This window comes from Heterodontus francisci, chromosome 14 (assembly GCF_036365525.1).
Source record: "Heterodontus francisci isolate sHetFra1 chromosome 14, sHetFra1.hap1, whole genome shotgun sequence".
Lineage (NCBI taxonomy): Eukaryota > Metazoa > Chordata > Chondrichthyes > Heterodontiformes > Heterodontidae > Heterodontus > Heterodontus francisci.
This window is the reverse complement of record NC_090384.1, coordinates 19477121-19501520: the sequence shown is the minus strand read 5'-3', so window position 1 is coordinate 19501520 and position 24400 is coordinate 19477121. Positions and strand designations below refer to the sequence as shown.

Here is a 24400-nt window from a genome sequence, read left to right as displayed (position 1 = left end):
ACAAAAAATAAAACCTGTAAATGATAAATAAATATGAATATAGTTTATTTATTTATTAGAATTATTGACAGATATCCATTTTCTTTTGTATCGAGTAAGAATATTTATTCTTATATCACACAGGACAATAAATAGAAATTTTTTGCAGAATAAATTTGTTTAATTCAAAAGTAACTTGAAAATTTAACTTGAGATTTAATAATAAACCATAGCAGTGTAAACTGAGAAATAGATTTTCCAAACAGAATTAATTTGATTTGCTAAAATTGTTGCTTTATTTTGTTTTATATGTGCTTTTTAAGCTTCTTAGCATTTGCTCGTGTATGATGCCTTTGCTTTTTTTCCTTAGATTGGTTTATTCGATGGTTAATTTCTGGGTTTCCTTCGACTTTATTTTTGTTGGATTCATTTACTTTGTTAATGCTTGTGATGACCGTCTCTCTTTCTGAACTGATCAAGCCGTTCTTGTCTTCAGACTCATTGCTCCTGTCTGGACTGCGTTTTGCTCGAGAAGATATGTGTATTGTGCTGTTAAAGCGTGGGTTGGTTGATTCCTCGCAGTTATTTTTTACACAGTCACATGTATCCACATAGATGTATGAGTATTGAACAGTACTTCCATCAGGGCACATCAGAACAGTTTCCCTTTGGTGGGTCTCCATCTCTTGACAACAATTACATTGGTGCTTCATTGAATTTGCTCCTGAAGAATACCTATTAATTATCAGACATAGTGTAAGGGAGTTAAAACATGGGAAAAAATGCATGCCTGGCCAAGCTTTTCCATACAGCTACAGTACTGACATCTGGTTGAAAATGTGGAAAATTTTCCAGCTATGTTCTGTCCACAAAAAGCAGGACAAATCCAATCTGGCCAATTACTGCCAATTACTCTACTGTCAATCATCAGCAAAGTGATGGAAGGTGTCATTGAAAATGTGAGCAAGCAGCACTCAGTCATCAATTACCTGCTCATTGACGCTTAGTTTAGTGCTGCCAGGACCAGTTACCGGACCTCATCACAGCCTTGGTCCAAACATGGACAAAAAGCTGAAATTCTAGAGGTGACTGCCCTTGAATCAAGGTAGCATTTAGCTGAATGTGGCATCCAGGAGCCCCAATAAAAGTGAAGTCAATCGGAATGAGGGGTAAAACTCTACACTAGTTGGAGTCATACCTAGCACAAAGGAAGATGGTTGTGGTTGTTGGAGGCCAATCATCTCAGCCCCAGGACATCGCTGCAGGACTTCCTCAGGGCAGTGTCCCAGGCCCAACCACCTTCAGCTGTGTCATCAATGACCTATCATTCATCATAAGGTCAGAAGTAGGGATGCTAGCTGGTAATAGCAAAGTGTTCAGTCCCTTTTGTAACTTCTCAAATAATGAAGCAGTCCGTGCCCACATGCAGGCTTAGGCTGATAAGTGGCAAGTAATATTTGGACCATGCAAGTATCAGGCAATGACCATCTCCAACAAGAGAGAATCTAACCATCTCCCCTTGGCATTCAATGGCAATACTATTGCTGAATTCCCCCGACCATCAACATCATGGCGGATACCATTGGCCAGAAACTGAACTGAACCAGCCACATAAATACTGTGGCTACAATAGCTGGTCAGAAGCTGGGAAATCTGCAGCAAATAACTTACCTCCTGATTCTCCAAAGCCTGCCCGCCATCTATGAGGTATAAGTCAGGAGTGTGATGGTATACTCTCCACTTGCCTGGATGAATGCAGCTCCAACAACACTCAAGTTCAAAACCATTTAGGACAAAGCAGTCCGCTTGATTGGCACCCCATTCACAACCTTCAACATTCACTCCCTCCACCCCCGACTCACTGTGGCAGCAGTGTGTACCATCTACAAGATGCACTGCAGCAACTCGCCATGCCTTCTTCAACAGCACCTTCTAAACCTGCAACCTCTACCACTTAAAAGGACAAGGGCAGCAGGCACATGGGAACACTAACACCTGCAAGCACCCCCACCAGGTCACATACCATCCTGACTTGGAACTATATTGCCATTCCTTCATTGTAGTTGGGTCAAAATCTTGGGACTCCCTCCCTAACAGCACTGTGGATGTACCTACACCACAAGGACCATAGCAGTTCAAGAAGGCAGCTAACCACCACCTTCTTTAGGGCAATTAGGGATGGGCAACAAATGCTGATCTTGCAATGATGCTCACATCCTATGAACAAATTAAAAAATTGAGACAGAGCTCTCTTAGATAATAAAAAAATCATTTGAGGTAGCAAGTACACAAAATAAAAGAATTGTTACTTACATAGAGTAAGTTCCACACAATCCTTCACATGCTGCAATTTCTACTTTGTCTATCGATTTACATCCATCGTGTGCTAACTCGGTCATCATTCTTGTACGCTTACAACTTTGTTTTTCTTGACCTGTGTTATGATTGTAAATATGAACATTTAGAAACTGAGAATGTGAAAAGAGAAAAACAGTGATTACTCTAACTAATGGCATGGGTTTAAAGACTGAAAAGGCTATGAAAATTGTAATTTAAGAAACAGATTCAAATTTTCTATTCCCAAAATTGGACCTGACAGCATCTTACTCGCATATTTTGTGGATCTATATTGTAAATGTTGATTTTTTAAATATAAGTTATGCTATTTTTCTGAGCAAAAAGGTGAGTAAAATTTTAAACTTTTTACAGCGGGTTGAATTTGATGAGTGCGTTGCAAATCGCAGCGGCGCTCTCCAATCTTGGCAGTCTTCAGGCGAGGATGTGCCATCGCTGAGCCCCCGCAATATTTCACCCGGGGGCTCATTTAAATGGAGGGAGCAGAGCAGCCACTCCTGATGATGCCTATGTGGCGGCTGCTCTGTCCCTGGCAACAGCGTCCAGCCCCACTGTGCAGGCGCCCGCACCATTTTCAAAGGGCTTCAAGCCCTGAGAAGAAATTTTAAATTTTAAAGGGAACAAAGTGTTAAAATTTAAATTACACATTACATAACATCTGCACTCCCCTCATCCACACCCCCAAGCAATAATTGAGTCATTAATAGCCCATTGCCCCTCAAAAAATTCTTTGATTCAGATCGCGACCTTTCCCTCCAATCTTTAATAACTTTAACCCTCGACCCCTTCCCACCATCTCCCCCACCAATCCAAAAAGTTTATCCCATGCCCCCCCAAACCCACTCTTCGCAACCTGAGAATTTCACTCCTGTCCCCACCCCACCAGTGTCTCGCCTGGAATCTCCAAACAGGGATCGGAAGGTGCAGGACCTCCGGCCACTGGCTGGAATATTGGTGTGGGATGGCCGCCCCTTCCAGGTAAGTTAATTATCACTAATTTACATAAGTTTTATTAGGCAAATGAAGGCCACGCTGGTTGGTTGCGGGGGTTGGGCGCACAGAGGCCTTGCCGCCGTCGGTAAAATGCGACGGGACCTTCTCAGCTTTGAGGTCGCGGCGGGCCTCTCCCGGAAGAATTTTCCGGGTCCCCCACAACCCCTGACGCCGGAAGGTTCATAAAATTCAGCCCACCATGTCTAACATCAGAAAGTGGCATTGCAATGAACACCTTAAACTTGCGCGAGTGGTATCTCAGTATAACATTTGCAGGTGGCACACATATTCTCTAAGATAACATTTGTAAGTGGCACCTCAAGATATAATAATAATATTAGGAACCTTGGAAACTTACAATATAGAAGGGGCCATCTGGCCAGTTTTTTACTGGAAGAAATGACACATTATTGAGTGTGTAACAACAAGTAGTGTTTAATTCTAACAAGATGCAATCTATTGAGTTTGTGACATTAGCAAGTGGATTGCTCACTTTCTGTGGTAATATTAGGACATGACACTTCTGTGCCATCATTAAGACTGACTATTTACACCTCTGTAATATCGTCCGACATCCCCCCGTTTCAGGTCATCTGCTGCTGAAAACTCGTTACCTCTAGACCTGACTATTCCAATGCACTCCTGACTGGTCTCCCACATTTTACCCTCCATAAACATGAGCTCATCAAAAACTCTGCAGCCCATGTCTTAACTCGCACAAAGTCCCGTCCACCTATCACCTCTGTACTCGCTGACCTACATTGGCTCTCGCTCAAGCAACAACGTGATTTTAAAATTCTCATCCTTTTTTTAAAGTCTCTCCATGGACTCGCCCCTCCCTAACTCTGTAATCTCCTTCTGCCCCACAACCCTCCGAGATATCTGCAGTCTTTCTGGCCTCTTGAGCATCCCCGATTTTAATCGCTCCACCATTGGTGGCCATGCAAGCTCCTAAGCTCTGGAATTTCCTCCCTACACCTCTCTGCCTTGCTTTCTTCCATTAAGAAGCTCCTTAAAACCTACCTCTTTGACCAAGTTTTTGGTCAACTGACCTAATATCTCCTTATGTAGCTTGGTGTCATATTTTGTTTGATAATGCTGCTGTGAAACACCCTTGTACATTTTATTATGTTAAAGGCATGATATAAATATAATTTGTTGTTGTGTGTCTAATATCAGCACATGGTACCCCAATGAATGCACAGTTTTGAGCAGCAGCAAGAGTGAGAGCAGAGTGGTGGGCAGTGGGAGGGGGGAGGTTAGGGATATCAAGAATGGAGAAGAGAAAACAAAATAAAGGATTGATGTCACAGGACGCAGGTAAGTCATTAGTGGGTAATTATGGTGTTTAGTTTCTTGTCATTTGTATAAATAAGAGCTGCGATAGATTGCTATGACTTTAATAAATTGGAGAGCCTGGAGGTAAGGAGCAGGAACCTGAAGGAATTTGAGCGTACAGCAGCAGAGCAGCCAGAGCCCAGAATCAGCGTGCAGAGAAAGATGCAACAGAACCCGAGAGAACAAAGATCAGTACAGACAGTATACATTGAGGTAAAGATCTAAGATCTAAGTTAGGGAACCAGAATAATTAAACAGAGTTTTAAATCTTAATTTTGTTTTCAAACTCTTAATTTTTATCTCTCATAAATTTAGTTAGTAGTCCAAAAATAGAGGCATGGCAGGATACCTCAATCTATTGGTTGCACATCCTGCTCCATGTGGGAACTCCAGGATGCTTCTTGTGTCCTGAGAAACAGTATTGTTCTAGCTATAGTCCCAAAGGACCATAGGCATCTCTCTTCATTAGACAGAGAAAGAGGTTGTAATGTATAGTTTGAGGGGCACCACTCGTCAACCTTGGGCAAGGCAAGGAGGCAGGCCTTGATAAACTACCACAACCAGTATGGGATGAACCTGCACTGTTGGCGTGTTTCTGCATCACACTCAAGCTGTCTAGCCAACTGAGCTAACCAACCATCCCTGGATAACCATGTGTGCAGAAAATGTCATCAGCTGGACTCACTGTGGTGTATCCACAGGACTGAAAGTCTAGTGGATAGCATATTTCTAGAGGTCACCACGTGGCTTAAGGGTGCGCAAGTGCAGAGGGAATGGGTGACCACCAGAGTCAAGCAGGATCATGTAAGTAGTACAGGGGTCTCCTGAATGCATTTCGGTCTCCAACTAGTATTCAGATCAGAATACTAGTGAGGGTGATGGTTCATTTGGGGATGCAGCCAGCACCAAATGCATGGCACCAGTGGTGGCTCAGCTGTACAGGGAGGAAAGGGGAAGATTGGGAAGGAAAATTGATTGGGGATTCTATATTTCGGGGAACAAACAGGTATTTCTGTGGACACAGACGTGATTTTAGGATGGTATGATGCCTTCTGGTTCCAGGGTCAAGATGACACTGAGCAGCTGCAGAGTGCTCTAAGGAAGGAGGGTGAACAGGATAAAATGTACACTGGGGGTGGGGGGGAGGGGAGTGAAAGACGTCATTAAACGGGCATAGGTTGTTCATATAGGTACCAACTGTAGTATAAGGGTCTGAAAGGGTTAATCTTGACAGTGTGTAAAGAATACCTCCTAGCATGATGATGTACATGTGAGAGACACTCAAAAACAGATGCAGGTGGCTGTTGGAGGAATCACACAGGCTAGTGTGGAGTGTAAATTGTTTCAATGTAATAAAGATTAATGTTTAACTTCTACAGAATCTCTCTGGCTAGATTAAATAAGGTGGCAGTGTACCAAACCAACATATAATATAGTAATCAGTGGTGGTATCGAAAACAACAGAAGTTCTTACCATCCATGCCCAGAAGAAACATTTGAAGCAACTAGTTGAAAAGGCCTGACCTGGAGAAAAGTGCCAAAAAAACTCGAGAAGAGGCTGAGAGAAGCTCCACATAACGGAAGCATGCCTGCAAATCATTTCCATCAATTGGGTGAGTTACAGTTCCGACTGTCGAGGAATTGAATTAAAAGCCTTTGAAGAGCTTAAAGTAATTCCCTGAAGGCATTGTAGGATGTAGCATTAGGATGGATAAACAAGGGGTGCAAAGGATTGGGAGAGGCAGATAGCACTAGAGTAAGCACTAGTGAGGTATTAGGTGGGGTCAGACTAAGAGGCAATGCAATAAGATATAAATTAGGTTTATAGTACATGTATGTAAAAGCATGAAGTGTGCTAAATAAGGTCAGTGAGTTGCAGGTATAAATAGCTACCTGGGAATATGATGTTGAGGCGATAAAGGAGACCTGGCTCACAAAAGAGCAGAACTGGGTACTCAGTATTACTGGATGCAAGGTGTTCAGGACAGATAGGGAAGGAAAGAAAAGAGATGGTCAGCTGTATAGATTAAGAAGAATATTACAGTGCTGGAATGGGAAGATGTTCTAGAGGGATCAAGGACAGGATCTATTTGGTTAGAATTAAGAAACTACAAAGGTACTATTGCACACTGGGTGTATTCTATCGGCCACCAACTAGTGGAAAAGATGTAGAAGAGCAAATTTTGTAGGGAAATTACAGAAAGGTGCAAAACTATAGAAGTCATAGTAAAAGAGAAGGTAGTTGAGATACTGGATGGACTAAAAATTGATAAAGAGGAGGTATTAGAAAAGCTGGCTGTACTTAAAGCTGATAAGTCACTAGGATTAGATAAGATGCAGTCAAGGATTCTGAGGGAAGTAAGGGTGGAAATTGTAGAGGTACTGGCCATAATCTTGCAATCCTCCTTAGATACAGGAGAGGTGCCAGAGGACTGGGGAATTAAAACTGTTACACCCTTGTTCAAAAAAAGGTGCAAGGATAAATCCAGCAACTACTGGCCAGTCAGTTTAATCTTGGTGGTGGAAATGCTTGTAGAGACAATATGGGACAACGTTAACAGTCACTGGGACAAGTGTGGGTTAATTAAGGAAAACCAGCACTGATTTGTCAAAGACAAATTGTGTTTAACTAACTTGATTGAGTTTTTTGATGAAGTAACAGAGGGCTAAAGAGGGTAATATGTTTCATGTGGCATATATGAACTTCCAAAAGACGGTTGATAAAGTGCCACATAATAGATTTGCCAGCAAAGTTGAAGCCCATGAAATAAAAGGGAAAGTGTTAGCATGGATACGAAGTTGGCTGGGAGGCAGGAAACTGAGAGTCGTGGAGAATTTTTGTTTTTCAAACTGGACGAAGGTATACAGTGGGGTTCCCCAGGGGTTAACACCAGGAACACCGCTTTTCTCGTTATATATTAATGACCTAGACTTGGGTGTACAGGGAACAATTTCAAAATTTGCAGATGACATAAAACTTGGAAGTATTATGAAAAGGATGGTGATAGACTTCAAAAGAGGCTGTTGGAATGTTTGGACATGTGGCAGATAAAATTTAATGCAGTGAAATGTAAAGTGATACATTTTGGTAGGAAGAATGAGGAGAGGCAATATAAAATAAAATATAAACTAAAGAGGCTGTGGAACAGAGAGACTTGGGTATGTATGTGCAAAAACTGTCCAAGGTGGCAGAGCAGGTTGAGAAAGCAGTTCATAAGACATATAGAATCCTGGGCTTTATGAATAGAGGCATAGAGTGCAAAAGCAAGGAAGTTATGACGAATCTTTATAGCAAGTGGAGTATTGTGTCCAATTCTGTGCATCACATTTAGGAAGGATGTGAAGTCTTCAGACAGGGTGGAGGAAAGATTTATGAGAATTGCTCCAAGGGGATGAGCGCCTTCAGTTATGTGGACAGATCGGACAAGTTGGGGCTGTTCTCCTAACTGGAGAGAAGGTAGAGAGGAGATTTGATAGAGGTGTTCAAAATCACGACAGGTCTAGACAGAGTAGACAGAGAGAAACAGTTCCCTTTGGGAGTTGCTGAGAACTTAAGGATGCAGACTTAAGGTGACTGGCAAAAGAACCGATGATAACATGAGGAAAAACATTTTTAAGCAGCGAGTGGTTGGATCCGAAATGCCCTCCCCTAGAGTATGGTGCAGTAAGATACTAAAGGGTGTCACATAACTATTTTTTTCTCCTCTGTTTAAAACAGTATGCTTTTAAGACTCTTTCTAAAAACAGTGAGCCTTTAAGACTAAGCAAAGTGTGCCAGCAGCTGCACCTGTAGCCACTGTATGAGAGTGAGGAGGTCACATAGTATACTGTAGCTTTTGACTGTGTAAAAACCAGCTAAAACTCGTACGAACTAGAGTCCAGCAAAGCATGCTTTGAAGGAAGAAGCTGTTTATTACTCTTGGCAGAAAAGCTACATTGAGTTACAGGCCATGTTTGCCTGAGTAGAGAGAAAAACCCAAGAAAAAGATCATTTGCGCTATTGACGATAATAAATTCCTTTTCACTTTGAAGCTCTAAGAATTCTCTGCCTCAAGAGTGAGTCTCTGTCATCTATTTGTGTTTGCTGGAATATTCAGTAAAGTTTCTATTGAGAGACTGCCAGTTTTAAAATCCGAGTGGACCCGTTACTATACTACTTGTTAAACAAACTGTGTGACGACTGCTGCAACCGAAGTGCTTTGAATGCCTATCTGTTACAGACTGTCAAATCCACCTGGAGACTTTGATTGGCATCTGATTATTCTACACGAGAATACCTCACCCATCAGGAATGTAACCCACAAAAACTTATAATTCAGTTATTTATTTATTCTTAAGAAACAGCTAATTTTTTTAAAACACCATTTTTAAAACCTTTTAACCGTTGGTTTTGAATATACGTGTGTGAATGGGGGAGTTAGGATAAATAAGAAGCTGTAAGGTCTTTAGACATAGGTTTAACTTAATAGTGCTTAAGATATAGTTTATTAATAAATAATTTATTTATTGTTGTCTAAAGATACCTGCTTTGGCCTGTTTTATCCTGGGGGTTACTAAAGTGTTTAATTTGGCTAATTTCCAGTAGGTGGGACAACTTTAATCATACTCTGCGACCTGTGGAGTACTGGGACTGAATTGACAGTGCATTACTCCCGCCTCGATTGTAACAAGGGGCTTTCAAAGAAGAATTGGAGAAGGTGACATGAGAGTGACTGCTCTTGACATCAAGGTAGCATTGGACCGAGTATGGCATCAAGGAGACCGGCAAAACTAGAATCAATGGGAATCAGGGAACACTTTCTGCTGGTTGGAATCATACCTAGCACAAAGGAAGATGATTGTGGTTGTTGGAGGTCAATAATCTCAGTCCCAGGACATTACTGCAGGAGTTCCACAGGATAGTGTCCTAGGCCTAACTATCTTTAACTGCTTTATCAATGATCTTCCCTCATCCCTGGGGATGTTCGCTGATGATTGCACAATGTTCAGCACCATTCGTGACTCCTCAGATACTGAAGCAGCCTGTGTCCAGATAAAGCAAGACCTGGGTAACATCCAGGCTTGGGTTGATAAATGGCAAATAACATTTGCGCCACCCAAGTGCCAGACAATGACCATCTCAAACAAGAGAGAATTCTTGGTTTAAAGTGTCACATATTTATGATATCAAGTCAAAAGGCTGGAATCATTGGAAAAAAGGATAACTGGGACTGTTCCAAAAACAGTCCAAAAAGGAGATTGTAAGCCGTTCAAACCATTACCCATAGAAAAGCAAAGTACTGCAGATGTTGAAAATCGGAGATAAATACAGAAAATGCTGGAAATACTCAGCAGATCTGGTAAAACCATGAGTCATATCAGTTTGAGATAATGGAGAAATCATTAGCACATTCCAACACACTTGTGAAACTTGCACACATGGGGTTGAATTTAGTGGAGCTGGCGGGGTTGCTGGTGCTGGGCCAAAAAGGTGAGGGGAACCCCACCTCAGCCCTTTGGAGACCCTGGTGCAATTCAACGGCGCCCAATTAACTACCCGACGCCATGATCCCCGTCCCTTTAAGGGAGATCCCGCCTCCCATCAATCAGAGGGCCAGCAGCTCAGTAGTATTGGCAGTGCCACCGGGAGTGGTGGCCCATGCTGGTTCTGCACCAGGTCTGGGACCAGGCCCAGAGCTGGAGCCCCGGACCCAAGATAAGTGCTGCGGGGTCACTGGTGAAGGGGAGGGAGGGTAGGCATTTTGGGCTGGGGGAGGTGTTCACGGAGGGGCAGCTTTTGCCACCAGGAGCCCTCTGTGGGCCACAAATTGCACACAGAGGAAGCACCACCCCCTCTGCCTCCCACAAGTCTGTGAGGACATCACCTCGTTTCACTAGGTGACTTCCCCTATGGCGGAGGCCCTCCATTGCCGCTGGTTTAATTCGAGCAGTGGCAGGAAGAGGCCCTTAAATGGCTACTGATTGGCCACTTAAGGGCCTCAATTGGCCTCTAGGCGGTAAAGCTGACTTTGGCCTGTCCTGCCTTTCCCGCCGCGACTTAATTGCAGTGCAATGGGAAGGCAATGGGCCCTCCGCCTTCTGTTGCAATTCTGTGTTCCCCCCGCAACCCCCCACTCTTGCCACCTTCCAGCCCGTCTCCCGAGGGCCCTTTATATACCACCCATAATGTTAGGAAGAGGCTCAGATCATGTTAAAATGTGATTAAACACTGGCCAATAAAGGTAAATTCCTGATCATGAGGAGCATGGGCCGCTTTATGCAAGAAATCATTAACTCAAAACCAATAGCCAGTGTGACCTCACATTTGTAGAATACACATACATTAAGAATTATGATTAATCTTTTACCCGTAGGTTTTTTCATATTTCAAAAAGCCAGGTGTTTAAATGGGGACTTCTTACGGATTGAATGATTTAAGGAACTAGTAACACATTTTTACACTATATTTATAATAATACCATAAAGTTACAACACTCACATGTCTTGCAACAGCCATCTCCAGTAGTAGTAATTGTGCCCTGCAGCATCAAACAAAGATTTAATCATAAAATCTTAATAGTTTTAAAGAACATATTACAGTGAATTGTATATTGGATAAAAAGATCAACAGACAGCAACATGCTGGCACAGGATTTTAATTCATCATACAAATTAACATTTGTCAACTGCATGATCTTGAGTTAACAACAAAACTTTCCCATATGCTTTTTGAAATCTGCTTATAATGCTTTTACCCAGCAAGCCTCTGCCACACCTGGTGTAAATGTGTGCGTGCAAGTAAACAGCAAAGGAGAGCTGCAAGTTCTTGCAGTGCAACTTGTGCCAAGTCCAGTTTGGCCCAGTTGGAAGTTTTGTATGCGAACTCAGCAAAGGCTTTTTCCCTATCTTATTTTAAATTGTTATGTCCTAATATTGAAAGGCAAAGTTAGAATAATTTTAATTGAATTATGTTTGGTCAAATTTTAAACAATGCAGGTCATGTACAAATTAATTCAACGTTGGAGTTCTATTAAGTATTTTGACGAAACTTGAGCATACTCACTGGTTCACAGTCCTCTGGATGAAAATCAGGGCAAACAACGTTGGAACTGGTAGATATTAAGTTGTCATTAATTTGTAAGCATCCATAAACTGTACAGTTGTTAGAAGGTGATGGCCACATATTTCCAGGCTAGAACAGCATGCAAAAGAAGATAGCAGTGAGTTCAAAAGTACCACTAATTTACTATATGTTAATTTCTGGATGTGAGCGATGTGCTTCTTTGAAATCTCATTGTAAGTACCTGCAATATCTATTGTATCTTGGGAGAATGTTGTACTAGATATTTTCAATGTTAAACATGTCACAATGTGTGACACGAAGTAGCTGTTATTTTATAGTGATAGTATATCATCCTATTATAACAGTCTGCCTACAGATATTTGAATTTTTCATTGCCATTTTTTCACAGTTACTGAAATTTATAATGTCCGAAACCAAAGATTTAGCTAAAATAAAGAATTATATTAAACATTAACATGGTAAAATGTAGACAACAAATTATGTTTTGTATATTTTTAATCCCTTCATTAATTTTTTTCTTGAAGGCCTCACCTCATCCAAAAATCTAAGCTTGGGCTTGGTATTTTTACCTAGAGCTCTAACTCTTTGAGATGAATTTGAATTGTGTTACTTAAGTGGGTGCAGTGTACATAATTTCATCGAGTACATTATTACCATACACTCAGTTGAATCAATGAATTTTGTTTCAGCTTTTAGCAATCACTGCATGATAATTTTTCTTAAAATCACTTTGGAAAGCAGAAGGACAAATTTCAAAATCCTTAGGGTAAAATTGATACAGGTAGAGACAGGAAAATTTGCAATGGGGAGTAATGAAATGGCAGAGAAACTAAACAAATACTTTGTGCCTGTCTTCACAGAGGAAGATACTCAATGAAATTAGTGTTAGTGAAGAATGTAGTACTGGAGAAATAAATGGGACTGAAATTTGCTAAGTCCCCTGGAACTCACGATCTACATCCCAGAGTGTTTAAAGTGGCTGCAGAGATAGTGGATGCATTGGTGATCATCTTCCAAAATTCTATAGATTCTGGAATGGTTCCTGAAGATTTGAAGGCAGCAATTGCAACCCCACTATTTAAGAAAGGAGGAAGAGAGAAAACGGGGAACTATAGACCTGTTTGCCTGACGTCAGTAGCAGGGAAATGCTCAAATCTATTATAAAGGATGAGATAACTGGACTCTTGGAAAATAATGATATGATTGGGCAGAGTCAAATGGATTTATGAAAGGAAAATCATGTTTGACAAACCTGTCAGAGTTTTTTGAGGATGTAACTATCAGAATAGATAAGGGAGAACCAGTGGATCTGGTGTATTTCGATTTTCAGAAGGCTTTAAATAAGGTCTCACACAGGTGGTTAGTAAGAAAAATTAGAGCACATGGGATTGGGGGTAATATACTGGCATGGATTGAGAATTGATTGATGGACAGAAAACATAGAGTAGGAATAAATGGGTCATTGTCAGGTTGGCTGGCTGGGCCCTACCTATTCACAATCCATATCAATGATTTGGATGTAGTGACCAAATGTAATATATCCACATTCGTTGATGACACAAAATTAGATGAGAATGTGAGTAGTGAGGAGGATGCAAAGAGGCTTTACAGGGTTATGGACGGGCTGAGTAAGTGGGCAAGATCATGGCAGATGGGATATAATGTGGAAAAATGTGAAGTTATCCATTTTAGTGGGAAAAACAGAAATGCAGAGTATTTCTTAAATGGTGAGAGATTGGGAAGTGTTGATGTCCAAAGGGACCTGGGTGTCCTTGTTCATAGGTTATTGAAAGCTAACATTGCAGGTGGCAGCAAGCAATTAGGAAGGCAAATGGTATGTTGGCCTTCATTACAAGAGGATTTGGGTACAGGAGTAAGAAGTCTTGCTGCAATTGTATAAAGCCTTGGTGAGACCGCACCTGGAGTATTGTGTACAGTTTTGCTCTCCTTACCTAAGGAAGGATATACTTGCCATAAAGCGGTGCAACGAAGATTCACCAGACTGATTCCTGAGATAGCGGGATCGTCCTATGAGGAGAGGTCGAGGAAACTGGGCCTATATTCTCTAGCGTTTAGAAGAATGAGAGGTGATCTCATTGAAGCATACTTTGGAGGGAGGTTTCACTTGAATTATACCTGACCTAAATGGTTAAATTATGAGGACAGGTTGTGTGAACTTGGCTTGTCTTCCCTGGTGTTCAGAATGCTGAAGGGTGATCTAATTGAGGTATTTAAAATAATTAAGGTATGTGTAGGGTAGATACAGAGAAAATGTATCGTCTTGTGGGGCAATTCAGAACAAGACAGCATAATGTTTAAGTAGCAGCAAGGCAATTTAGGAATGAAATCAAGAATCACTATTTTACATGAAGGCCAGTGAAAATGTGGACCTCACTCCATGAAAAGACTGGATACTAGATCAAATGAAAGTTTCAAAACTGAGATCAATTGCTAGGTGACGGTATCAAGGGATATGGAAGAAAGGCAAATAGAATTGAGAGGAAACAGAAATCTAGGGAGGGTAGGCTTGTGAGAAGTAAATGAAACTGGGGGAGAATGAATGAAGGGTTGACAGTGTGTTGAATAAAAGCAAAACAAGCAATAAGAAAAGGTGCGGGTGTTGAGTAAGTAGTTGAAAGGTGGGATAATGATGGGATGGAAGCAGAGGTAGGAAAGTGAAGGAGTACAAGGAAGCACGAGAGCCTTGGGCAGACAGTAGAAAAAGAGCCACTGAGGGACACATTTCCCAACAATTTTCACCTCAATACAGTCTGCAGGCTTTAGTGGTTCTTTTTCCCACCATGTCATACCATAACCACCCATCACCTCCCGCCTGAAAGAAAAGAAGAAAAAGACAGTAAGGTGCAGAAAATGGAACAGACGGAGGAGAAAGAGAAGTGAAGAAAAGAGAAAGGCAGACCTATAACAGTAAACAGTGACAGAGACAGAAGAACCAACACGAAAACATGGAGACAGCCAAGAAAGTGACCATGTTCTCCAGTTTATCATATGCATTATAGGAGATCAATAAGTAATAATAACATAAAACAAAGTAGCAGAGAATAAGTTATTTTAAGATGATAAAATTATACAAACCCGCAGTAGGTGGACAGATTGGTCTTCCAGATGTATCACGCATCTAGTCTGGACACATTTACCACAACATTTTCCGATCACCTCTTGGTACTCAAATCCCTGTTGCAAAATGCATTGGTTACTCCCTCAAAAAAGTTAGATGTAAAGTGTTTGTGCAAGATCTTTGCTATATCTCAGCGGTAAAATGGTAACCTTTTTTTAATTGCTAAATGTTTAGTTTCAATACTTGACTTACATTTATCCTTGCATTTTTATTTTAATTCTATTTCTTCTCACAGGGCAAAGTTCAGTCATGGTCAAACTGCTGCTAGGCTTCAACCACTGTTTTCTTTTCTGAATTGCAGTTAGGGGTTGCCTGGCAAAGGACTGAGGACAACATGCATGCCATCTATGGCACTTTTGAGTTACACAGCCAGTGCCTTTTGATGGTTTCCTTACTGTAATCACCACCATTTAATGCATATCCTCCATGTAATTACTGCAAAATGATTGACAATTCTCAGATAATTCTCAAATATGAATTCTTACTTGTCCACAGTTCTTGTTACATTCGACATTTCGACATTTAATAATGTTCACCAGAGTTTCTGCATCTGTCTCGTTGGTACAAATGCAGCTTTGACAGGAGGAGAGAGGAATACTTGCTCCAGGCTGTATGGGCAGGAGAAAATGAGTCAATTTGTTTTTATCATTGATTAAATAAAAGTAATGAAATGAAAGAAAAGGCCACTTTCAAAGTAACCAACTTACATAGTATTCTGCCCCTTCATTTACACAAACACCCAAAGGCTCTAGGAAAGAAATATTACAAACACCATCAAGTTAATGGCAGCAGATAGAATTTAAATGCACAACATATTGCTCTAAAATAAAGTGTCTAATTAATCCTAATCAGTGGAACAATTATTTTGACTAGGACAAGTATAAATCACTGATGAGCAAACTTATACCAATGTCAAATACATTGCATTTACAATGCATTGGGTCCATGAGTAATTATTGTCAGTACACTGACTGTGTGCGTGATAAGTATCAGCAGAATGAGTTGGAAAGCAATTGATAAAAGCACATGGATAGTTAGATAAGGTAGTGAAGAAAGCATAAGGGATAGTTGCCTTTATTAGCCAAGGCATAAAATATTATGCTGGAACTGTATAAAACACTACTTAGGGCCATAGCTAGAGTACCTCAGGCAGTGCTGGTCACTGCATTATAGGAAAGATGTGATTGTATTTGAGAGGGTACTGTCATGCTAGGTCCCCCACCTGCCAAGAATGAGGCACATTAATTTTGTAATGAACTTTGATTTTAAACTGTTGCTGGAGCGAGAAAATTACTTGTTAAACAGATCAGCCATGGCTGGAAAAATACATTTGCATATTAACAGACAGTACTTGGAAGGACAAAGGACCATTCCCTGACACATTCAACCCACAATGGACCTTGATCACCAGGTATTGTGTGTCAGAAAAGCATTCCAGAGACTGCCAAGGTGATACAATCCAGGACTGGGTAGACCAGCTGGTCACATGACTAACTGACGACTCCAGGGTTTTTGAACTGGCCACAGAGAGTTTGAACTCAGAGTATCTGTTTGCTCTTGGAATGAGAAAATCTCTCCTGTCTGCTCCCATCTCTTTCTCACAAGCCTCTGAATCCACTGAAAACAGATGAACCCCAAGAGAGAAAAGTCTCCTACATCGAACAAGGTTTTTGAAGAATACTGGGCCCCAACGAAAAGCAAGATCTACCTACAATCGAGGACTCTACAGTGAGCTTGAAGAACCATAACAAAACTCTTCAGATACTGTCTCAAACTTCTCCAATTTCTTTCTTCTCTTTTCTGTCTCTATTTGCTTGTGTGTGCCACATATGCACACTAGCATGGGCACGTCATGTATCCGTAGACGTTAACTGGATTAAAGTTTGTTTAAGTTTAATAAATTTCAACTTTCCTCTTTAAATCTAAGAAAACCTGTTTGTGCTGTTTTCTTTACCTTATAATTGGAAAGTGGTGAACAAGGAGTCACCAAGGGGGAGCTAAAAACACAGTATGTTAAAAATAAAACCCTGTTACAGTAAGACCAGGTGAAGGCTGAGAGGGAACCCTAGATACCTAGATACCTTTCTCACTTGGTCGTAACAGTACAGAGAGGAGATTTACGAGGATGATGCCTGGACTGGAAAATTTTAGTTAGGAGGAAAGATTGGACAGGTTAGGGTTGTTTTCTTTTGAACAGAGGAGGCTGAGGGAGACCTAACTGAAGTGTATAAAATTGTGAGGGTTCTAGATAGAGTGGACAGGAAGACACTATTCACACTTGGTTGAAGGGTACATAACCAGGAGGCATAGATTTAGGGCAAGAGGTAGGAGGCTTAGAGGGATTCCAGGGGAAATCTTGTCATCCAGAGAGTGATGAGGATCTGGAACTCACTGCCTGAAAGGGTGGTCAAGGCAGAAACCCTCATAACACTTAAAAAGTATTTGGATATGCACTTGACATGGTATAACCTACAAGAGTACAGACCAAGAGTTGGAAAGAGGGATTAGCCTGAATGGCTGCTTATCAGCCAGCACAGACACAATGGATTGAATTGACCTCCTGCCATGCAGTAAATTTCAATGATTCTATGCTATTCCTGCCCAATGATGTAGTGCTGGTGGATAGGAACAGGCAAGCAGAGGAGGCCTCAAGTTTTCTTGTGTTGCCAGAGGAACATTCTTGATCCTCCTAACCTACAGAAAAACTTATGGGTGGAATTTTGTGCTCGCCCCTGTGGCAGAGTTGGAGGCAGGGAGAACATAAAATTGTATAGGATGGTGGCTGGGGGCGGGGTGGGGCAGGGGTGGTGGTGGGGGGGGTTGGTGGGGTGGCCCCACCACTATCCTGCCTCCGCCGAAATTCAGTCCGGGGCAGGGAGCCTGTGAATGGGTAATTAACCCTCAATTAAGGGCCTCTTCCCGCTGAAGCCACAATTACCCATGTGGTGGGTGGTTCCATTGCCGCATGGGAAGCACAGCACAAAAAATCTGCTTCCCAGCTCTGGGGTCAGGGGGGTGGGAGAAGTGTCCCTCGTTCAAAGGCACTCAGTGTCTGAATGAGGGACCTGGCATCAGGAAGGGAGGGCCCACTGAGGGCCATCCCTGGCCCTTGCTACCCTGACCGACTTGAGGCCTGATACCAGTAATGCTTCTCGGCCTCCGGTAGCTGCAGCTACAGCAGCGGCCACTGCCACTGCAGTGGTGCTACAACTGCCGACCTCTAATTGGCTGACAGCTCGGCAAGACTGGGACTTCCAGCGGCGGGGTCCTAAATCCTCTGGAAGGCCTACTGTTGTCCAGTTAAGTGCCTGACTGGCACTAACTTCAGCAGGCCTTCTGTAGAAGAGGCGATGCGTGGATCTCGAAGTCGGTTCCCTCGACATCGAGACCCGTGGCTCCAGCATAAAATTCCCCCCTATGTTTCTGTCCCTCTTCTGAGTCTTTTGTTTCGTGGTGCCCATAGTTGCTGGCAAGGTTAGCACCAGGGGCTAACCTCACTAAAAATACGTTAAAATTGCATCGGTGTCTGACTGACATCATGAGACCTGAAGGCATGGGTACCAGTGTGTGGGAACCAGAGGTCACCTATGGTGCCTGGCCTCTTGATTGGACTCTACCTGCTTCCTTCTTATATCAGAGGAACACAGCAAGCCCAAAGGAAAGCTAATTATTTCTCAAGGCTCATTTTGTAAGATTGGATTATTTTTCATAGACTTACCTGCAGCTCCTGAAGTTCTGAGATAGCTCTAGGTTAATTGCTACCTTCAACACTCCAGCACACATGCTGCAAGCAGGCCTTAATACCTCTATTATTGTGGCATTATTTTCAGGAGGCTGACCAGAGGTAGTATGGAAAGGTAGTGGATTGCTGCCTTCTTGCTATCATTTTATCAGCTGTTTTTGTTTTGGATGGGCTTTAAGTGTCAGCTTCCATTTGCACTTTCCTTTTTGAAATGAGCAAAATCTAGACTGATATTTTTATATTTTCATTTGAGTACATTAAGATGATCTTTGTCTCATTTGCACTCACAATTTGTGTGCAATGGGGAAAAAGAAAATCGTCTCAATTTCAAGTGAAAATGGGACAGTAATGGTTGGTCAATATGATTATTTAGTATTTTCCATTTTTGGTGCTGCCCAATTTTTTGGTGGTTTTGTGCAATACATCTTGCACCTGAAACAGATGGGAAACTGATGAATACATGCATGTATCCAATCATGGTATCATTACGATGCAAAGCCTTGGCTCAGTGGTAGCCCTCTCCCCTCTGACTCAGACAGTTCTGTGTTTAAGTTCCACTCCAGAAACTTGAGCACAAGTTGACACTCCTGTGCTATACTGAGGAAGTGATACACTGTCAAAGGGGCCGTCTTTCAGATGAGACGTTAATCTGAGGCCCTTCCTGCCCTCTCAGGTGGACATAAAAGATCCAATGGCATGCATTCCTTTGTGTCCTGGCCAATATTTATCTCTCAACAAAATTCTGATCATTATTACATTGCTGTTTCTGGAAGCTGGCTGTGCACAATTTGGCTGCTGCAATTCCCACATTACAATGGTGACTACATTTCAGAAGTAATTAATTGGCTTTAAAGCGCTTTGAAATGTCCTAAGGTTGTGAAAGGTGCGATTTCAATGCAAATTTTTTCTTTCTTTTTCATTTTATTCACATTAATGGGAGGGAGGAAGGGTGTGGGGTAGCCCAGTAGTAACTAAGCTCAGAACCTGGCAGGCCGGGGAATGTGGAGGTCCTGCCAAACGTAACAACAGGGCTTTATTTAAATGAATCAATGCAGACTCACACCCGACATACAGCTGGATTGAATTCCTAGCTGGCATGCAAAAGCACAAATTAATGTAAGGAAATTACAGCTAGGGACCATGGGAACAGCCCCTGGCAGTCAATAGATGGAGGCAAAGACTCGAGGCAGTGATCATGAGGATTGGATTGGCTCGATCCTGATATTATAACCATTCCTCTGACTCGCTCTCATCTGTAAGGTGTGGGTGAGGGGCAGGGTGGTTAAAATCAAGTCCATTGTGTCTATGAGTGATTGGTCTCAAACATGAATGTATTCAATTAATTTTACCAGATTGCACTGTTGGCTAGGAGGAGTTGGACTGATAGGTGTGATTATCTTTCCCCGACTTTCTTTTCTGTATATAATTTATATCTATTCAAAACCATGTAGAATGCTATGTTAACTTACCACATGTATAAACTGGACAACAGTGCCCCTCTGGAATCTTTGACACTATTTTAAATCCAAGATCGCATCTAATTTCATTTGGAAGACAAAAGTTGCTGTTGCACCCTAGATAAATCATAAGATATACAAGAATCAAATCAAATTATTACAAATAACTGCCAAGCTCTTTCTGATTTTAAGCCGTTATATTTCTTGATTATTTTAAGTTCATTAAAGTGAGTGGCCTGAGTGCTGAGGTTAGAATAGTTTTCTGTTTCTGGTAAGACAGTGCTGCACTAGAAATTCTGTATTCAGCTAGAGGCAAGATAGATGCAGAGTAGAACTTTCTCTACATTGCTCCCTCAGATACTCCAGGTCAAGTATTTCTTAAATGGAGAAAGGTTTGGAAGTGTTGATGTTCAAAGGGACCTGGGTGTCCTTGTTCATGAGTCACTAAAAGCTAGCATGCAGGTGCAGCAAGCAATTAGGAAGACAAATGGTATACTGGCCTTCATTGCGAGGGGATTTGAGTACAGGAATAAAGACGTCTTGCTGCAATTGTGTAAAGCCTTGGTGAGACCACACCTGGAGTATTGTGCACAGTTTTGGTCTCCTTATCTAAGGAAGGATATACTTGCCATGAAGAGAGTGCAACAGAGGTTCACCAGACTAATCCCTGGGTTGGCGGGATTGTCTTGTGAGGAGAGACTGCAGAAACTGGGCCTGTATTCGCTAGAATTTTGAAGAATGAGAGGTGATTTCATTGAAACTTACAAAATTCTTACAGCGGGTGACAGGGTGGATGTGGATAGGATGTTTCCTCTGGTGTGTCGAGAACCAGGGGACACAGTCTCAGAATAAGAGGCAGGCCTTTTAAGACTGAGATGAGGAGGAATTTCTTTTTTTTCTACTTTTTTAATCCTCCAGTATTTGGTTCTTGCTTCGGTGCAGTGGAAAGAGCTGGAGGTGAGCAACTAGTAAGCAATTCTACTTATAATAAAGAATCTGCAAAATTAAGGTATGGTAGGCAGCTCTGCCGAGTGGAATGTACAGCCTGTGGGAAGTCATAGACGTGCCATGTGTCCTAGACAAGCACATCTGCAGGAAATATCACTGGCTGCAGAAGTTTCAGAAGTCGAGTAGTGGCTGGAGTCACTGTGTGCATCCGCAAGATAACCGAGAAGGTTGATGAGGGCAATGGTGTTGATGTGATGTACATGGACTTTCAAAAGGCATTTGATACAGTGTCACACAACAGACTTGTGAGCAAACTTGTAGATCATGGAATAAAAGGGACACTAGAAACATGGATATGAAATTGGCTGAGTGACAGGAAACAAAGAGTAGTGGTTAATGGATGTTTTTCGGGCTGGAGGAAGGTTTGTAGTGGAGTTTCTCAGGAATCAGTGTTGGGACCCTTGCTTTTCCTGATATATATTAATGACATAGACCTTGGTGTACAGGGCACAATTTCAAAATTTGCAGATGATGCAAAACTTGGAAGCTTTGTGAACTGTGAGGAGGACAGTGTAGAACTTCAAAAGGACATAGACAAGTTGGTGGAATGGGGAAACAGGTAGCAAATGAAGTTCAATGCAGAGAAATGTGATGTGATTCATTTTGGTAGGAATAACACAGAGAGACAACATTGACTAAAGGGTACAATTCTAAAGGGGGTGCAGGAGCAAAGGGACCTGGGTATATATGTGCATTAATCATTTAAAGTGGCAGGACAGGTTGAAAGAGCAGTTAATAAAGCATATAGTATCCTGGACTTTATTAATCGGGGCATAGAGTACAACAGCAAGGAAGTTATGTTGAACTTTTATAAGACACTAGTTCGGCATCAGCTGGAGTATTGCATCCAATTCTGGGCGCCGCACTTTAGGAAAGATGTGAGGGCATTGGGAAGAGCACAGAAAAGATTCATGAGAATGGTTCCAGGGATGAGGAATTTCAGTTATGAAGATAGATTGGAGAAGTTAGAACTGTTTTCCTTGGAGAAGAGAAGGCTGAGAGGTGATTTGATAGAGGTATTCAAAATCATGAGGGGTCTGGACAGAGTAGATAAAGATAAACTGTTCCCACTCATGAAAGGATCAAGAACGAGAGGGCACAGATTTAAAGTATTTGGTAAGTGAATCAAAAGTGACCTGAGGAAAATCTTTTTCACATAGCGAGTGGTTAAGGTCTGGAATATGTGCCTGAGAATGTGGTGGAGGCAGGTTCAATTGAAGCAGTCAAAAGGGCTTTAGACAGTTATATGAAAAGGAGGAATGTGCAGGTTTATGGGGAGAAGGCAGAGGAATGGAACTGAGGGAATTGCCCTTTCGGATAGACATTGCAGACACAATGGACTGAATGGCCTCCTTCTGCACTGTAACAATTCTGTGATGCTGTGTTTCTTTACTCAGAAGGTGGCAAATCTGTGGAATTCTCTACCTCAGAGGACTATGGAATCTCAATCATTGAGCATGTTCAAGACAGAAATCGATAGCTTACTGGATACTAATAACATCAAGGGATTTGGGGATAGTGGGGAAAAATGGCATAGAGGTAGATAATCAGGCATGATCTGTTTGAACAGTGGAGCAGGCTCGATGGGTCGAGTGGCCTAGTCCTACTTCCTATGGTCCTATGCACGTAAGTGTAAAGTGTGATAGCTGCACAGTAAAGTTCTCGTTGTGCTGTTCCATGAAGCACTCCCACATTGAGTACAGCATTAATTAATTGTTCTCTGGAGTACCCACAACTGAGATATAACAGAGGGCAGGAGCAGATTAAATCTCAGTTTAATCTATTCAACAATGGACCAAAATGTTTGACAAATTTATTGGAGTTTTTTGAGGATGTAACTGGTAGGGTAGAGATAGGGGAGCCAGTAGCTGTAATTTACTTGGATTTCCAAAAGACATTTGATAAGGTGCCACACAAAAGGTTAATATGCAAGATAGTAGCTCATGGAGTTGGGGGTAATATAGGACATGGATGAAGGATTGGTTAATCGACAGGAAGAAGAGAGTAGGGATAAGCAGGGCATTTTCAAAGTTGGCAGGCTGTAATTGGTGGAGGACTGCAAAGATCAGTGCTGGGGCCTCAGCTATTTACAATCTATATTCATGATTTAGGCAAAGAGATCGAGAGTAATTTATCCATGTTTGCTGATGATACAAAGTTAGGTGGGAATTAGAAACATAGGAACATAGAAAAAAGGAGCAGGAGTAGGCCATTCGGCCCTTCGAGCCTGCTCTGCCATCCATTATGATCATAGCTGATCATCCAAATCAGTATCCTGTTCTCGAATTTAAGCTGTGAGGAGGACACAAAGAAGCAGCAAAGTGAGGTTAAATGAATGTGTACAAAGTGGCAGATGGAGTATAATGTGGGGAAGTGTGAGGTTATTCAATTGGTGATAAGAATAGAAAAGAAGAATATTTTTTAAAAGGTGTCAAACTTTTAAATGTTGATGCGCAGAAGGACTTGGGTGTGCTCGTATAAGGAATACAGTAAGTTAGCATGCAGATACAGCAAGCAATTAGGAAGGCAGATGGCACGTTGGCCTTTATTGCAAGGAAATTGGAGCACAAGAAAAAGGAAGTCTTGATACAATTGTATTACGTTTTGGTGAGACCACACCTGGAGTACTGTGTGCAGTTTTAGTCTCCATATTTAAGGAAGAATATACTTGCATTGGATGCAGTACAGTGAAGGTTCACTAGATTGATTCCTGAGATGAGAAGGTTGTTCTTTGATGAGAGGCTGAGTAAATTGGGTTTATATTCTCTGGAGTTTCAAAAAATGAGAGGTGATCTCATTGAAACATACAAGATTCTGAAGTGGCTTGACAGAGTAGACACTGCAAGTTGTTTCCCCTGGCTGGGGAATCCAGAACATGGTGGCACAGTTTTGTAATAAGAGGTTGATCATTTAGGAATGAGATGAAGAGAAATTTCTTCACTCAGTGTGTTGTTACTGCAGAGGGTTGTGGATGCTCCATCATTGAGTATATTTAAGGCTGGGACAGACAGATTCTTGGTCTCTCAGTGAATCAAGGGATATTGCAACGGGTGGGGAAGTGGAGTTGAGGCAAAGGATCAGCCATGATTGTTTTGAATGGCAGAGCAGGCTTGAGGTGCCATATGGTCTACTCCTGATCCTCTTTCTTATGTTCTTAAAATTCTACGGCCCTAGATTTTACAGGAGGACATTGGAAGGGCTATGATTTAGGCTGCAATCAGGATATGCCCCATATTAAGTCTGAATATTCAGGATAGCCTGTGGTGGTTGAAGCCTCTTCCCATCCCAAACAGTGATACAAAATGGGGACGGGGTGGAGCTGGGAT

General features: G+C 41.8%; 1 protein-coding gene across 1 annotated transcript in view; it reads right to left on the bottom strand.

Annotated features, from left to right (window-relative positions):
- Positions 1 to 284: 284 nt before the first annotated feature.
- Positions 285 to 24400, bottom strand: part of LOC137376884 (mucin-2-like) — a 134648-nt gene continuing 110532 nt past the window's right edge. Inside the window, exons 46-50 of the mRNA XM_068045841.1 lie at positions 20079 to 20183; positions 15575 to 15615; positions 15353 to 15475; positions 2293 to 2447; positions 285 to 714 (exon numbers count right to left, since the gene is read on the bottom strand). Of these exons, the coding sequence (XP_067901942.1) occupies positions 285 to 714; positions 2293 to 2447; positions 15353 to 15475; positions 15575 to 15615; positions 20079 to 20183 (854 nt within the window). The remainder of the gene's footprint in view (positions 715 to 2292; positions 2448 to 15352; positions 15476 to 15574; positions 15616 to 20078; positions 20184 to 24400) is intronic.